This window comes from Canis lupus, chromosome 20 (assembly GCF_003254725.2).
Source record: "Canis lupus dingo isolate Sandy chromosome 20, ASM325472v2, whole genome shotgun sequence".
NCBI classification, from domain to species: domain Eukaryota; kingdom Metazoa; phylum Chordata; class Mammalia; order Carnivora; family Canidae; genus Canis; species Canis lupus.
In genome coordinates this window covers 8,687,517-8,704,717 of record NC_064262.1, presented here as the reverse complement: position 1 = coordinate 8,704,717, position 17,201 = coordinate 8,687,517, and the positions used below count along the sequence as shown (strand labels likewise).

Below are 17,201 nucleotides of genomic sequence, written 5' to 3'. Positions count from 1 at the left end.
TAGAGAGGCCATGTGGGGTGCCCAGGGGCTCTTCCGAGTTCCAGAGAATGGCGTCTCGAGGCTCAGCAGCCGGGCGGGGATCTGTGGCGAAAGTGCAGCTCGACAGCGCCGAGGCGCCGAGTTTACCCTGCGCAGACGCCGTCGCCGCCGCTGCTGCCGCCGCCGCTGCCACTGCCTTTGCCGCCACGGTCTCCGCCGCCGCCGTCCCCGCGCTGCCTCCGGGAGCCTCCATTGTTCCGGCAGTGTCGGGTCCCGAGGCCAGACCACCTAGCGGCTTTCGAAACGGGCGGCGGCCGACGGAGTTGAGACACCAGGGCGCCGGCGGGACCGGGAGCGGCAGGGGTCAGCGCGGGAATCCCGGGGAGCCGGGGGCAGAGCGTGGGGCGGCAGGGAGCCGGGGTGGCGAGGTCTGCGGTCTCCGGAGTTGGGGCTTTCTCTCCCCGGCCCGTCTTTCCCCGCCGGCCTCCCCAAGTGGGGTCGGAGCCCCGGCGGGCGCCCCCGGCGATGAGCCCGGACCCGAGGTGGCCGGTGAGTGCGGGCCTGGGACCAGGGCGGGAGTGGCCAGCGGGGAAGGGCTAGGCTACTTTCGTGGGGTGTGCACTGAGCAGCCCGACCCGGGTGCCCCTTGGGCCACTCCAGCCGCGAGAACTGACAGTGCATTAGCTCCCAGCCCGCGTCCCAGGGCAACAGAGTATCCTCCAGGGCTGCCTGGGCCAATGGCAGGAGGGGAGCCTTGTTTAACATGTTACGCTTCGACAGAAGGGAAACGTCGCCGCATCCGGGAGAGGGCTGCGGGCACCGCCTGGGCCCGGCCTGATCGCTCCGGCCCCCGCCCCCTACTTCCTGCAGCCCCCTGAGCTCCGCTGCCTTACCCCCGTGGGCTCTGAGCCTTCCTTACGGTCTTCCAGTTTGAGTTCTGGTTTCCACCCCTTGTGCCTCTGCCGCCCAGTCCCAGCGGGACATCTGCCGGGGGCTCTGTGCTACTTTGGGAGCCAGGGCGACAGAGCCGCAGAGCACACCAGGGACCCATCATTGAAAGAGAGGAGCTTGCGTGTTCCTCTGATTGGTTTGTGTTTAAAGACACAGCTGCAGGTAGGAAGTAAAAGTTGAAGGAGGAGTTTTACAATATAGAAGTCGGGGGCTTTGACAGAGGCTGGAGCAGCCCACTTGGCTTAGCTAAGTTGCAGGAGAACAGGCCAAGAGGGGTCACTGTTTGTCTGGGAGCTCACGGTGGCTTTACCTGGAATGGTGCCAACACCCTGGCTGAACTGCTGAACTCAACTAGGCCTAGAGAAATTGGGGCAGTATCTGACCAAGCTGGGCTTCCTGGGGGCTGGTGCCATCTGCTGTCACTACTCACCCAGGAACACTGGAGAAGAGGAGGAAGGGAAGGCCCTGAGGACCGTCGTGGAGCTGAATGTGCCTAGATTGTCATGATCCTGTTTGTACCCTTAATACCTGGTGTCTAGGGCCTAGACTCCCAGGGCCAGGGTCTGGTACCACTCCCAGAGCCAGGGTTAGGACATAGGCTTCCCCCAAAGACCTCAGAAATGAACTGCTTTTTTTCTATAATGCAATGATTTCTGTTGGTGTCCAGAATTAAATCATTGGCTACCCATTCAGCTTCTATATGGGTTAACACTAGTCTTCATCCATCTGTCAGCTCCAAATCTGGTGATACCCTCATTTAGTTATTCATTCAACAAGTTCTTCACTCATTTGCCAAAAACTGTCCACTACATGCCAGATCCTGGGGATATATAGAGGTGGGTAGGCTCTGATGTCTCCACTGCACAGTACCCAGTCTAGTGGGAGGAGACAATGAATTTCCAATGTGGTAAGTGCCATGCCACCATAATAGAATGATGAGAATGGAATCCTGTAGAAATACAGCTCCCCATGGGAAAGACAAATCATAACAAGAAGTGACAGTTGGGTTTTGAAGAACAAGTAGGAGCTCACCAATTAGGATGGAAACCATTTCAAATAGAGATCATCTTGCAAGAATGAAAGGTTATAATATTCAGAGTATGGCAAGTTGCCTGAGTAGACAGAAGCACAGCTGTAACTAATGAAAAGAGTCTGGACAAGAGGACTAGGGCCAGACAATGAAAGGAGTACCTTGAATTTCATCATAGGGTATTTGGATATTATCCTGAAATAAGTGGAGAGCATCAGGAAGCTTTTAATCAAAAGATTGACATGATTGTTGCTACTTGGTAGAAAGATGACTCTGGCCACATGATGTGAGATTAGGTTAGAAGAGTTGAGATATATAGGGTAGGATGACCAGGCAGGAGGTGATGAGGCCCAAAGTATAGCCATGGTGTGGAGGCAGTGGCATTTGGAGTCACTGTAGAGGTGGTCTGGCCAGAAAGTGAGCTCTCCTTTTGGGGAGAAGGAGGGCTAGAGAGAGTAGAATGGATGGCCAGGAACTCATCCCTAGGCCTATGCTAACTGATCTGTACATTCTAGATGTGACAGCATGGGGGTGGACTTTGATGTGAAGACTTTCTGCCACAACTTGCGGGCAACTAAGCCACCGTATGAGTGCCCTGTGGAGACCTGCCGCAAGGTCTACAAGAGTTACAGTGGTATCGAGTACCACCTATATCACTATGACCACGACAACCCACCGCCCCCGCAGCAGACGCCACTCCGCAAACACAAGAAGAAGGGGCGCCAATCACGCCCAGCCAACAAGCAGTCTCCCAGCCCCTCAGAGGTATCCCAGTCACCGGGCCGTGAGGTGATGAGCTACGCACAGGCCCAGCGCATGGTGGAAGTGGACCTGCATGGCCGTGTCCACCGCATCAGCATTTTTGACAACCTGGATGTGGTGTCAGAAGATGAGGAGGCCCCTGAGGAGGCTCCTGAGAATGGCAGCAACAAGGAGAACACTGAGACACCAGCTGCTACTCCCAAGTCAGGCAAGCATAAGAACAAGGAGAAGCGCAAGGACTCCAACCATCATCACCACCACAATGCTTCTGTGAGCACCACTCCCAAGCTGCCAGAGGTGGTATATCGGGAGTTGGAGCAAGACACCCCTGATGCCCCACCCCGGCCAACTTCCTATTACCGGTAAGGCCAGCTCCACCTCACAACTCTGGGAAACTGGTCAGGCAGGGCTCAGATGCAGGAGAAGTAACAGGCAGATAAAGGGTAGCAGAAGCATACTGGTCCTGCCAAGGCAGTGAGAGGAGCAGTGCCCCAGCTAATGTTGGTGGCACTTACTATATACTGCCACATGCCAGGCCCTGCACTGGGTGGGTACCTTATAGCCACTTCCTTATTTTATTCTCACAATTCTATCAGGTAGGTACTGTTCTCATTTCGCAGATGAGGAACCCACAGTCCAGAAAGAACCAGACTTTGAAAGTCACATGCTAGTAGATTTGAACTGGGATTCAAATCCAGGTTCTCTGACTCCAAAGCTATACAGTTTCTACTGTAGCAAAAAATCCTGCATCTGATCTCTGATGCTTTCTATTCCATCACTATGTAACCTTGAGAGAGGACTCTGGTGTTCTAGTGACACCATCTGCAGTGCAGGTATAACGCTCCTCCCCACCTAGAGGTAGAAGACTAGGCACACTGATTTCTTAAGGTCCTGAAGGCAATTTGTAAGTCTACAAAGGTAATTCTCCTATTATTCTGTTATTGTCACCCATCCTTTAGCATGTATAAGCATTATTTTCATCACCTATGTTTTGTACTCCTCCATTGGCCCTTTTACTTATTTGTTTCCTGGTATCCCACTTCCTTCCAAAATTAGTCATGGTGACTCCTAAAAAGTCACAGGCATAAAGCTAAATTCCTTTAACACAAGGTAAAAAATGAAGGGGTAGGGACAGTGTGGTGGAGAAACTACTTAGAGAAACTTTAGCTGAAGGATGGATCAAAAACAAAGTGTAAAACTTCTCTCTGAGTCTTGGCATTCAAGGCAAAGAGGGCATTCGGGTAAGTTAAGGGGCAGTGTTTGGTGTCAGCTAATCAGAAGGCCTGATCTCTGAAGAGGACATGTACAGGTTTTTATATGAAAAGTAGTTTTTACCAAAAATGCAAGCATGTGATGGTATATTCAGTCTCAGTTCTTTAAATCAAGTCTGGGGCAGGGGATAAAAACAAATATAGGGCAGCCCGGGTGGCTCAGTGGTTTAGCACCGCCTTCGGCTCAGGGCATGATCCTGGAGACCGGGGATCCACTCCCGTGTCGGGCTCCCTGCATGGAGCCTGCTTCTCCCTGTGTCTCTGTCTCTGTCTCTCTCTCTCTCTCTCTCCCTCTCTCTCCCTCTCTCTCCGTGTCTCATGAATCTTAAAAAGAAAAAAAATATATATATATAAAACAATAAAATCAAGTCTGTTGGAACTCAATTGATTGGGCCTAGTAAGACACTTTGGTCTCTCCCCTGTTCACATGTTAGCCAGTCTCCTTTTCTTAGTCTGTCCAGCCCAGCTCTACCTCCTTCTGGCTTTCCACTGCTTCTCTTATGTTAGCACTTACTGCTGGGCCCACCCCTCAACACACAGACCATCTGGGCCTGCCCTCCCTCCTAATGGCTCTTCAGAACTCTCTGCTCTGATAGGCAATCCAAACCAGTTCATTCCACCCCCTCGCTTCCCTCTGCTCACATTCACCCTTTCCTCCTGGGGTTCAAATCTGTTCTCCAGGAGAGCAGTTCTCAGCTAGGTACATTGCAATCAGCTGGGAGGTATGTTGCATGTCATTTATTACTACTGTTGACAGAACTGTCCAAATTTTGTAAATGTTATTTTTTATATATAAATTTGAGAAGATTTGAGGTCATCTAACACCACCAATTTTTCTTGCTTGCATCTGCTATGCTTTCTTGGGGGGAAGGAGGGTGGAGCGTAGGCTGGTGTGCCAGGAATTGTACATGACATGCAGCCTACATTATCTATCTGTGCCACAGCCTGTAATCTGGGTACACTGTGGGAGTGTGTTATGTAGCATCATGTAATGTCACATGTGTCATGGCAGAGAAAAGGTTGAGAACAGGTGCCAAGGCCTGGAAGTGGCTGGATGGTTCATGCAAGCTCTGAGCCACACCCTTTTTCAGGGATGAGGAAATTATAGCCACTTTAGGGAAGAAGTAACAGGCTAAGGAAAAAACTGCTTCCTATAGACAGCAGTATTTTAGTTTTTCTCCTCCATTCCACCCCCAAAATGCCTTTAAAATGAACAACACTATGCCTATTTCTGTGTAGTGAATCAGATATGGTCCTTGCCTCTAGCCTATAGTGGAGGAGTTAGACACATAAATAGTTATAATTCAAGGCAAGATAGGTCAGGGCTGCAAAAGCTAATAATAAAGCTAATGTTTATTGAGTACTTGCATCAGACCAGGTACTGTTCTAAGTTCTTTACCTGTATTAACTCATTTAATGCTCATAACTGCTGTGTGAAATAGGTTCAGGTTAGCATCACCATTTTACAGATGAGGAAACAGAGGCCCAGGGAGGTCACCTTATTTTCCTGCTGTCATACAGAGCATGGTTCCAGAGCCTATGCTCACCTGGCCTCCTCTAGCACCCAGAACCCCATTTCCCTTGTGGAAAGGGAAGGAACAGAAACCATTTATTTTGGTCCTGCTATGTTGTACCACTTTATTTAGCCCATTCATTTTTTAAATTCCATTTAATCCTGAGAGGTGTTTTTGGTAGCATGTTCATCCTATCATCAAGAAAACAGGTTCAAGAAAGACCAATGATGACTTAAAGATCACAAAGTGGCAGAGCCAGGATTAAATCCATGTTTGTCAGAAACCAAAGCCCCATTCTATTGTAGCTCCCTGTAGCTTTATAATACCAGAGTCCAGGCCACCTAGAGCATAGCAGGGGCATGAGGAGGCTGCTCTGTATGCCAGGCACCTGGAGCAGCCCTCAGCTCCAGTTCTGCTGGTCCAATGAGTGCTGTAGAGTAGAGTTTGAATTATCGCTCTGCCACTTCTGGTTGTATAATCTATGTGTGTTAGGCAGTTAATTAACTTCTTAAAGCTTCATTTTCCTCACCCACAAAATAAGGACAATAAGAACATTAATGCTATGGTTGTGGTGAAAATAAATGTGATAATAGTACAATGCTTGGCTCAGTAAATCTTACCTATTCTTTTGTCTTCCAAGGCTATCCAGGGAACAGACACAATACCTAGAGTTTGAAGGAGTCCTTAGCTGCACCAGCCAACAGAAGACTCATGGTAGCTCAATTCAGGACACTGCCAGCTGGTGCTAAAACTTACATAAATTTGCAGGTGACACTTGAGGAACTTCATTCTGACTTTTTGCACCATCATTCAGACCAACCCAGTAGGGTCCTAGCTGCCCCACCCTCCTCCCTTCAAGAGTTTGATTGAACCTCTGTACCTCAGAGGAGGTGGTGTAGTAGCTAGTAGAAGCTTTAGAGTCAGGAGGCCTGGGTTCACACCCCACCTCTACCACTTACAAGGTAGCTAGGACAGGTGAATTAATTCCCTAAACCTTAGGTTTCTTTTTCTGCAATAATTATAATACCTGGAGTTAAGGTGAGGATGGAACAGGACAGCATAAGTAAAGGTACAGGCCTGAATAAGTGTCCAGCAATTGTAGCCCATTGTTTTTGAGGGAAGGAAATCTCAACCACATGACAATGAGCTGCCTATGTGCACTGCAGGTACATTGAGAAGTCGGCAGAAGAGCTGGACGAGGAAGTAGAGTATGACATGGATGAGGAGGACTACATCTGGTTGGATATCATGAACGAGCGGCGGAAGACGGAGGGTGTGAGTCCCATCCCACAGGAGATCTTTGAGTACTTAATGGACCGGCTGGAGAAGGAGTCCTACTTTGAAAGCCACAATAAAGGTGACCCCAATGCACTAGTGGACGAGGATGCCGTGTGTTGTATCTGCAATGATGGTGAGTGCCAGAACAGCAACGTCATCCTATTCTGTGACATGTGCAACCTGGCTGTGCACCAAGAGTGCTACGGTGTCCCCTACATCCCTGAGGGCCAGTGGTTGTGCCGCCGCTGCCTACAGTCACCCTCCCGTGCTGTGGACTGTGCCCTGTGCCCCAACAAGGGTGGTGCCTTCAAGCAGACAGATGACGGGCGCTGGGCCCATGTGGTGTGTGCCCTGTGGATCCCTGAAGTCTGCTTCGCCAACACAGTCTTCCTGGAGCCTATCGACAGCATTGAACACATCCCACCAGCCCGCTGGAAGCTGACCTGCTATATTTGCAAACAGCGGGGCTCAGGGGCCTGCATCCAGTGCCATAAGGCCAACTGCTACACAGCCTTCCATGTGACATGTGCCCAGCAGGCTGGCCTTTACATGAAGATGGAGCCTGTGCGGGAGACGGGTGCCAATGGCACCTCTTTCAGTGTCCGCAAGACAGCGTACTGTGACATCCACACGCCCCCAGGTTCAGCACGCCGCTTGCCTGCCTTGTCCCACAGTGAAGGTGAGGAGGATGAGGACGAGGAGGAGGATGAGGGTAAGAGTTGGAGCTCAGAGAAGGTCAAGAAGGCCAAGGCCAAGTCCCGGATCAAGATGAAGAAGGCACGGAAGATCCTGGCAGAGAAGCGGGCAGCAGCACCTGTAGTGTCAGTGCCTTGCATCCCACCACACAGGTATGTGGGCAGCAGACAGTTAGTCTGCTAAGGGAAGAAGCCCTCCTCAAGACTAATAGTCCTGAGTGTAATGACAGGGTTGGGTTCTCTTACCAGGAGCTTCAAAGAAGTTAAAACAAACAAACACACACACACACACACACACACACACACACACACACACCCCAGATTCCAAAAGAAGTTAGTTCTAGCAGATCACCCGACTTTTACATTAGGAGTCAGAACTTTAGCTCTTATGTAGCAGACCTAAGTGTTTTCAGCTGCCCTTCATTTTGATGGTCTGGTTTAAGTTATAAAGAGGATGGAGTAGCTACCAGCCACAGTGGCAGAAATGGTCTGACCCTGAAGGGAGAAATGGAACAAAAAAGGGGGAAGGAAATGCTCAAGGAGTTGTGAAGTCACTGTCACAAATGAATCCGGATGAGGGCTACCATCATCAGTTATTTTTAGCTCTCTCTTATGCTATCTAGTTGATTTTCTATAGTTTACTGCTATACAATTGTACTTTATCCTAAAACCTACCAAGACTCCATTTGAGCAGGGTATCCCAGGGTTAAATAGTACTCTGGGCTGCCATGACAAGAGCAGTCTTCAGGGGCCAAGCTCCCTGGCACCCTTCTCCCATCCAACTTCATGAACATGGTTAAGGATCTGGCTTCATGCTGGGAGCTTGGCTTCCTGTCTGGTTACCATTTGCTCTTTGCATTAAGCCAAGTGTCAGGCCTTTTTGACAATAGACTTACTCCCAATTCAGACCTATTCAGGAATTCTTGCCAGCCAGAGACCCTGTTCTCCTTAAGAAAATCACGGCCCAAGGGGTTTCCCTCTTTATTCCCTGCTTCCCAGGCTCAGTAAAATCACCAACCGCCTGACCATCCAAAGGAAGAGCCAGTTCATGCAGAGGCTCCACAGCTACTGGACGCTGAAACGGCAGTCCCGAAATGGAGTACCGCTGCTACGTCGCCTGCAGACACACCTGCAGTCTCAGAGGAGTTGTGACCAAGTCGGGGTACCGTGTCAGATTCTCTGTGGGCTCTGGGAACCAAGGCCAGGGACACAAGAACTAAGATTTGTGACGATAGCATTTAGTGTCCAAGGGCTTAGGCTATTTCTTTAAGCTAGCCCTCAAACAAGGCTCAGGTGAAATCCTTACAGATTATCGGCTCCCTAGAAGGGCACTGTTTCTGTGTTTCATGCATCTATTCACTCAACAAGCATATACCAAGCATCAATTCTGTCTTAGGCCTAGTGGGCACATAGTTTGAGGAACCTTCCACTTTAGCTAGCAAGCCTGCCAGTAAATTACTGTGCCCTTTCCTTAAGGTTTACCTGCCCTTGATCCAAGCTTACTGGGCTTTCCTCCCCTCTGGCCTTTCTTCTGGGTCCCTCATCATCTCCTGATCCCCTTTTTGCCTCTACAGAGAGACTCTGAGGATAAGAACTGGGCCCTCAAAGAACAGCTCAAGTCCTGGCAGCGGCTCCGGCATGACCTAGAACGGGCTCGGCTGCTGGTGGAGCTCATCCGCAAGCGGGAGAAACTCAAAAGGGAGACGGTGAGTGCTCCTGGGCCAACTCTTTCTTACAGAAGAGAAAACAGTCCTGGGACAAGGAAAAGCATGTGTCACCTGGCCAGGAAGCAGCAGGGTTGATGCTGAAGTCAGATTTCCTGGTGCCCAGTGTGTTCTCAAGCTCATTGCAAGCAGAACATCACAGGAGAGGATGAAAGGGACCCTAAATTATGTCATAGAAGTAGCTGGCACTGGGAATTCAAGGAAGGGAAAGGCCAGCCAGAGTAGTCAGGGAAAGTTTCATCATGTTGGGCCTTTTTATAAATGAGACCTGAGTGAGTACACCCAGCTGTGGGCAGGGGAGAAGGATGGCAATATCCCAAACCAGCTGCTACCATCCCCTCAGACCTCTGCCAAGGGACTGGCCTGGGCCTGGCTGATCGGGCCTTTATATGTGTCAGATCAAGGTTCAGCAGATCGCCATGGAGATGCAGCTGACCCCTTTCCTCATCCTCCTTCGCAAAACCTTGGAGCAGCTCCAAGAAAAGGACACAGGCAATATCTTCAGCGAGCCGGTCCCTCTGTCTGAGGTAACCGAATTGGACGAAGTAAGAATCCCTTCCCCTCACTCCACCTTCTTTCTGTTCCTCTCCCAGTTGGACCCCTGCTGCAGGTCTGGGCCAGGGACTAGAGGAGACCATGAAGAGAGGGGCTGGTGGCTCTGGGGCTCCAGGATAAAATGGAGCCACATGCATCACCTGGACTCTGTCTTGTCCCTGTCATACCCCAAGGGCCCAGAATGGGAGGCAATCTGCACTCCTTCCCCAGAGGCAGGGACTGAGTCTGCCAAATGAATAATCCCAGGGCAGGAAGACACTTTCGGGGTGCTGAACCCTAGAATGGAGACTTTAGAAGGCTCAGCACCTAAAGAACCAGCTCTGAAGCCCTAGGTCCTGACTGGCAGACTCTTCTCTCTAAAAGGTATAAAACAAGAGGCCTGAAGCTGTAGCCTCCTTATAAGTCTTAATAATAAGTAAAAAGAGCTATAGGAATGCAAGATGGTGTTATTCCAGAAGATTACCATAGCCATGTTCTTACTGAAGCTTCATATGGTTAATAGGAGGTAGATTTGACTGTAATTTTATCACCGTTTTCCAGGCGAGGAAAGAAGGCCCAGAGAGGTTAAGAGACTTGCCATGGTCACACAGCTTGTGACTGGTAAAGTCAAGACTAGAATCCAGCTTTCCTTTCCCTTGTGCTAAATGCCTGCCTCTTAACTGTGGTGGGAGGAGGTTGCTGGATGCATTTCAGAGGGTGGGGGTGTTAGGAGCAAGGGTTCAGGGGGAATGAGGAGCATACTTCCACTTAGCCACACCTACCCTACTCTCCCAGGTACCTGACTACCTAGACCACATCAAAAAGCCCATGGACTTTTTCACCATGAAGCAGAACTTGGAGGCTTACCGCTACCTGAACTTTGATGATTTTGAGGAGGACTTCAACCTTATCGTCAGCAACTGCCTCAAGTATAACGCCAAGGATACCATCTTCTACCGGGCAGCAGTGCGACTCCGTGAACAGGGTGGTGCTGTGCTTCGCCAGGCCCGGCGCCAGGCAGAAAAAATGGGCATTGACTTTGAGACGGGCATGCATATCCCCCATAGCCTGGCTGGAGACGAAGCCCCACAACACACTGAAGATGGTGGGTGATAAGTCATGCTACACACATAGAGGCCAGTGCCAGGGATGAACAGCTTTCCAAAAGTCCCCTACTGGGAATAGGCAGTATAGGCAGGAAGTAGCTAGGCTGAGCAGTGGCAAGCTCTCCCCAGGAATGCTCCCCAAAAAGCCAGACTGGGTGAATGGATAACAGTGCCCACCATTCCACATCTTGATGCTGCTGTTTTACAGCTGTTCCTGGTGAGAAGCCAAAGGGAAGAGAGTGGGTTTCTTGCTGCATGCCCAGGTTCAGGGAGCCCAGAGTACTGCCCTGAATCTGACCTTTCCCCACCTTCCATGTCCACTCCTAGCAGCAGAGGAAGAGCGGCTGGTCCTACTGGAGAACCAGAAGCACCTGCCGGTGGAAGAGCAGCTGAAGTTGCTGCTGGAGCGGCTAGATGAGGTGAATGCCAGCAAGCAGAGTGTGGGCCGTTCACGACGTGCAAAGATGATCAAGAAAGAGATGACTGCACTGCGGCGAAAGCTTGCCCACCAGCGGGAAACTGGAAGGGATGGGCCTGACCGGCACGGCCCCACCAGCCGGAGCAGCCTGACTCCTCACCCGGCAGCCTGTGACAAGGATGGGCAGACAGACAGTGCCGCCGAGGAGAGCAGCAGCCAAGAGACAAGCAAAGGTCTGAACCCCCTAGCAAGGTGGACCCCAAAGCAAGCCAGACTTGACTCTGTAGCACACACTCAGCCCCTGCCATCCCCCAGGCAGAGGTTTCTCCTACACAGCTAGCTGTACTTTCTCCCTCAATCCCCATTCAGGGGCCTCTCAGCTGCCTCTCTGGCTATTTATGTAAGGGACAATGTTCCCAATTCCATATCCCCCAAATCATCTCCCAACTCTAGCTGGAGTAATGGTCCTATAGACCCAGGGTATACCCGGGGCATCTACCCTTACCACATCAGGCCCCTCACCAACTCTCCTTCTCTCTTTCTCTGCTCCAGGCTTGGGTCCCAACATGTCCTCAACCCCCGCACATGAGGTGGGCAGGAGAACCTCAGTTCTGTTCTCCAAAAAGAACCCGAAGACGGCTGGACCGCCCAAGAGGCCGGGCCGGCCCCCCAAAAACCGGGAGAGCCAGATGACCCCCAGCCACGGAGGCAGTCCTGTGGGGCCCCCCCAGCTCCCCATCATGGGCTCCCTACGTCAGCGCAAGCGGGGTAGGAGCCCCCGGCCCAGTTCGAGCTCAGACAGCGACAGTGATAAATCCACAGAAGACCCCCCAATGGGTGAGCCTCACCATCACCCAGCCCCCAAGAGAGTGAGCTAAGCTGCCATCATTCCCGACATAATTCCCACTTATTCCTTCATTTGCCCGTAATATATCAGAGCTAGAAGGGCCTTTAGGGATCCTTTAATTCAGATTTTACAGATGGGGAAACTGAAGTCCAGAAACACTGACCAAGCTAGATTTCTATCCAGGATCCCCTCCATTGTATCACTTTACCTTTTCTCTTCTCACTCTCCTTGGGGATTTCCTGCCTTTTAAGCCATTTGTGTCTTAAGACCAGTAACTGCCAAGGGAAGTGCGAGGGGTGGGGCAGGACTATGGCCAACTGTGGCGGACACTGCCCAGAACTGGCTCTGCTGGCCAAAGTTGGAGGAATTTTCCAGCACAGAAGGGAAAGCTAAGCTCCTAGTCCCTCTACCCTACCCCTATGCCATCTCTGATCTACATCTTCCTGACCGATTCCTTCCCTCCTCCCCCCTCCCACCAACCAAGACTTACCAGCCAATGGCTTCAGCGGCGGAAATCAGCCAGTGAAGAAGAGTTTCTTGGTATATCGTAATGACTGCAGCCTTCCCCGGAGCAGCTCCGACTCTGAGTCCAGCAGCAGTAGCAGCAGCAGCGCTGCCTCAGACCGAACCAGGTACCAGCCCTCCAAAGCAAGGCCTGTCTCCAGGATGCCCTTCCAGGTTTCCCTATGCAAGTGGGGTGACAACCACCCCAGCCTAGATTAAGATGGTTCAGACCCAAGGTTCTCTGCAAAATAAATGGCATTAATAAGAATGTCACCATAACAGAATAGGGGGGAACCATCCTGAGTTAAGCTGACATAGAACAGAGTGTAAACTGATACCTTCGGGCCTGGATTTGGCCTGCAGACATATTTTATTTGGCCAGCATGATGTTTTTTAAAAAATTAATCTACTACTGCCACATAAAATTCCTAGTGCCTGTATTCTCTTTAAAAATCAGATCTGGCAAATCTAGCCAGTGCTGCCTTTAGACAGGGGGTGCACTCATCACCCCACTGCTAAATCCAGCCTGTGTCCATCACATTGCTGCCAACCCCCTGAGGACATCTGGGTTTGAAATTTTTCAAGTGGTCTCAATTTTCCAAAATTCTCAGAGCCTGGGAGTTTAAAGAGAGGACATCTACCATGCCATTACTCATTCTCCCCCCCGCCCCCCAAGCTGAGTTCTTACTGTCTTGTCCACAGCACAACGCCCTCAAAACAAGGCCGGGGCAAGCCCTCCTTCTCTCGGGGCACGTTCCCGGAAGATAGCAGTGAAGATACCTCAGGCACTGAGAATGAGGCCTACTCCGTGGGCACTGGCCGCGGCGTGGGCCACAGCAGTAAGTACCCTCATCCAAGGCCAGGGATGCTGGGGGCCCAGTGTCAAGGCCTTGCCAGCCCCCTGGCTGCTGATCCGCCCCCTCTCTCCCATTCCTGTGAAGTGGTAAGGAAGAGTCTGGGAAGGGGAGCTGGCTGGCTGTCAGAGGATGAGGACTCGCCCCTGGATGCTCTGGACCTGGTGTGGGCCAAATGCCGAGGATATCCATCATACCCAGCTCTGGTAGGCCTTCTCTTTTATCATCATACCCCTTGTCTCCCAACACTGGATCGTAGACACAGTTAGCAAACATTACTTACTCTCTGCTGAGCTGCAGAGAACAAGGGTCTTTGGCAGATAGACACTTAAGAGGTTCCCGGTTAGTTTTTCCTTGTCTCCCTTTTCCTTCTCTTTGCACCCTGGGGTCTGAAATAGTTCATCTTAAGCCAGGGGTCAGCTTTGCAGGCTAGTAACTTTGTGTCCTCACTTCAGAGATAGTCTCTCAGTTCTTAGGTAAAGTAAGCCATGCAGAAGAAGGGGACTGAACCAAACAAAGGTCTTATTACACCCTCAGATAATTGATCCAAAGATGCCCCGGGAAGGTATGTTCCACCATGGGGTTCCCATTCCTGTGCCCCCACTGGAGGTGCTGAAACTTGGGGAGCAGATGACCCAGGAAGCCCGAGAGCATCTCTACCTCGTCCTCTTCTTTGACAACAAGCGAACCTGGTAAGGGAGGAAGGGAGCATTTGGTATGACTCATAGCCACAGATGCAACCCTGGGTATAGGGGCAGGCTGCCAGGAAATTCCAGCAACAGACAGACTGGGCTATAACAAATCAGTGGGGGAGGGACTTAGATCTTTGAGCAAAAGGGTTGTGTTGAAAGAGTCTGAGAGACTTAGTGGGCAGCAGCTGACAAACAGCTGTAGCTAGAAGCCAAGGGGCCATTAGTGACTGTGACAAGTGTGCTCCCCACCCAGACTTAGGTGGCTTCTAGACTTAGTTTTCCCACCTCTGCCTCCATGGTGACAAAATGGGGATAAAACAGGCATAAACATTCACGTTCTGAGTCTCTCTTCTGTCACATGTACGTAATGTAGTGTTTTTATGTGTTGTCTACAGAGGATGTTTAATGTCAGTAAAGTCTGCCTGGAGCCAATGGGACAGGGTACCTATTTCAGGTTAGGTCACAGTTCCTCCTTTTTGCACTCATAAATACCCTATGGTTATCCTGTAGTGTGTCTTTTAACTGGGCTCTTTTCATCACTAGACTATAAGCAGTTCCTTGAGGGTAGGGACTGTTTCTCTCAGTCTCAGTAACCCTGCTGCCCACCAGAGCCAGGCCCAGAGTGGGTGCTCAAGAGGTGTTTTTGAAGGAGTGAAGGCTCATGCTTGTTGCTTTCCCAGAGATGACTTATGTGATCCTCACCTCGTCCTACAGGCAGTGGCTGCCGAGAACTAAGCTGGTTCCTCTGGGTGTGAACCAGGACCTCGACAAGGAAAAGATGCTGGAGGGCCGCAAATCCAACATCCGCAAGTCAGTGCAGATTGCCTACCACAGGGCTCTGCAGCACCGCAGCAAGGTGCAGGGCGAGCAGAGCAGTGAGACCAGTGATAGTGACTGATAATGCCCAGCACAGCCCAACCTACAGTGCCCTGCCACCGCTCTCCTCCCCCTTGGCTCACTGTCCTGGAGTGGCACCGGCCTCTGCACTGACTCATTCCTGGTCTTGGGGCCAGTCTCAGGGGAAGCTGGGTGGGGGAGGTCCCTCCCGCCCTGAGTGCAGCTGGACTGTACAGAACACTCCAAGGGCCCATGGTGGCTCTGCGTAAGGAGAGGGGAGGCGCCACTGGCTAGAAAGCTCCAGAGACCTCACAGCATTGTAGTGCAGGGTGGTGGGCCAAGGTTAGGACACTGCATAAAACAGGCCATCCCACCACATCTGCCTGCTCTGCTCGGTCCAGGAGAATCTGTAACTGCCTAGTGGCCTGAGGCCCCCTGCAGGTGGTGAGGTGAGCGGGCATCTGCCCAGCCTAGCCGTGGGATTGATGTCTGTCCAGCCCGGAAGAGGGGCACTAGGTGACCCCCTCCCCTGCTGTTGTAAATACTGTAATTAGCGGAGAATTTAAATTATTCTCATTTGTAACTGCGTTTCCGGGTCGCGCCAGAGTCATTTGGTACTAAAAAAGACTGGGGCCTGTCCCCACTTCCCTTTTTCCCATAGATTCCCCCACCTTTCAAACTGGTTTGTATTTATTTCAAAGGAAGAAAATATATTGATTCTTAGAAAATAAATGGTCTGTTTGGAATTCTTTGGTTCTTACCTTCTGCTAGGGCAAAGGGATAAAAAGGGAGGTTCAGTTCCCCAGGGATGGTAAATAATTGGGCTCAAGGGGTTGCTGTGCATGCTGCATTTGTAAGACAACAGCAAAGACAGTATGACACCTCTCATTTCCCAGGCATTGAGTGGCAGGCCTTGTTCTAAGCACTTTTAGGTACATAATTTCATGTAATCCTTGCCATGACTCTGGGGAGAACTAATAGTAGGGTGGTCATCTCCACAAAGACACTGAAGTTTAGAAAAATGAAGTAACTTGCCTAAATTCCCACAACTAGGAAGTCGAAGAGGTAGGATTTGAATTCATGTCTGTTTGTCTGCAAAGCTGGCTCTTTAACCAGTATGTGGAACTGCTGGAGGAGGAGTCTACCGCCCATCCCTTCGTGAACTTCAGATGCTCCAAGTCCTCTGCCAGTAGGATAGTCCAAGTGCTTCAGAGTCACTATAGCTGTGACCTTCCCCTGTTTAACTGGGGCCACAGCAGGCATGTAGAGGATTGCTCGTCATTCATTCCCAACCTTGGCACCCCCTTTACCGATTCAGTTATTGAAGGAATGCCTTCCAAGTGCTAGGCAGGCCTGGAGGGGAGAGCCACAGGAGGTAGCCGCCCCGGGCCTTGCAGCTGCTGGGGAGCGGAGCGTGTCGGATATGGAGAGCTGCTCGTGGTGCTCCCTACCAGGGGCTGTGGGTCGGACATCAGCTGCACACATCTTGTCCTGGAGTCTGCAGTCTACAGACCCAGGAACCCCAAACCACTGTGCTACGAGGTGAAAAGTGGCCCGGATGCAGCTCCTGTCTCCTAGCTCCTCGCTCACCGTCTCCCTCCGCAAGGGAAGAAGTTACGTAACACATCTTTCCTCGGCCCAGGCAGCCAGCCCTGGACACCCGGCGAGGCAGAGGCTGCCTCCGGGCCACAGGCCCCACTGGGCAGGGAGGGGAGGATCGAGTACTGGTGAGGGAACGCCCGAGACCCGAGGGAGCGGCGGGGCGGCAGTCCGAGGGGCCCGGCCTCCTAGGAGCGGAGTCTGTGAGGAGGCCTGACGGCCGAGTCGAGGCTCCATGAGGCCTTCTGGAGGAGAGCGGCCCGGCCGGCCAGTGCGAAGACAGGATCCGCAGGTGACAGATGCTGTGGAGACGACTCACGGGGCCTCAGGGGCCTCGAGCCAAGTTCGGCTCCGATTCTCCGTCAAGAGGGCGAATCTCTGACTGGAGAGGCTCGGTAAGGAGAACGGCTTTCTGAGGACGGTGAGGGACAGGCTTTGGTTCCGCGGGCGGGCAAGCCCTGAGGAACTCCGGGGCCCTGAGATCAGGCCGTGAGGACTGGAGCCCGAGGGCGCATTCTGCGGCCGGTCCGCGGGGCGCGGGGATTGGACACCCTGGCGTGCCGAGCGCAGACAGCCCGGGAGGAGAGGCCGACAGCGGGCGGCGAG

At 51.7% G+C, this 17,201-nt stretch overlaps 1 protein-coding gene and 1 long non-coding RNA gene across 11 annotated transcripts; one reads left to right on the top strand and one right to left on the bottom strand.

Annotated features, from left to right (window-relative positions):
• The first annotated feature begins 138 nt into the window (after positions 1 to 138).
• On the top strand, positions 139 to 15,728 carry BRPF1 (bromodomain and PHD finger containing 1). 10 transcript variants are annotated; one of them, XM_025450546.3, is made up of 14 exons: positions 139 to 528; positions 2,476 to 3,084; positions 6,674 to 7,633; positions 8,480 to 8,642; positions 9,055 to 9,186; positions 9,603 to 9,731; positions 10,534 to 10,843; positions 11,175 to 11,495; positions 11,815 to 12,099; positions 12,594 to 12,741; positions 13,316 to 13,452; positions 13,555 to 13,673; positions 14,005 to 14,159; positions 14,874 to 15,728. In XM_025450546.3, exons 2-14 carry the CDS (start codon positions 2,486 to 2,488, stop codon positions 15,055 to 15,057), a joined length of 3,642 nt encoding a protein of 1,213 aa, XP_025306331.1. In that variant the 5' UTR covers positions 139 to 528; positions 2,476 to 2,485; the 3' UTR covers positions 15,058 to 15,728. The 10 variants fall into 10 exon arrangements, with proteins under 10 accessions (XP_025306331.1, XP_025306329.1, XP_025306305.1 ...); XM_025450544.3 differs by having other exon boundaries at positions 11,172 to 11,495; XM_025450540.3 differs by having other exon boundaries at positions 149 to 528; positions 9,603 to 9,749.
• Positions 10,588 to 14,006, bottom strand: LOC118351606 (uncharacterized). The gene is made up of 2 exons (XR_004807295.2): positions 13,751 to 14,006; positions 10,588 to 12,854 (listed from the first exon to the last, which is right to left on the bottom strand). It is a non-coding gene; the product is annotated as an uncharacterized LOC118351606 (long non-coding RNA).
• Positions 15,729 to 17,201: the final 1,473 nt, after the last annotated feature.

Excerpts from the sequence above, each read along its gene's own strand:
- BRPF1 (XM_025450499.3), top strand. The coding sequence starts at position 2,486 with ATGGGGGTGGACTTTGATGTGAAGACTTTCTGCCACAACTTGCGGGCA. Across the intron at positions 9,187-9,602 it reads AGAAACTCAAAAGGGAGACG|ATCAAGGTTCAGCAGATCGC; the intron begins GTGAGTGCTCCT and ends TATATGTGTCAG. Across the intron at positions 11,496-11,814 it reads CAGCCAAGAGACAAGCAAAG|GCTTGGGTCCCAACATGTCC; the intron begins GTCTGAACCCCC and ends TCTCTGCTCCAG.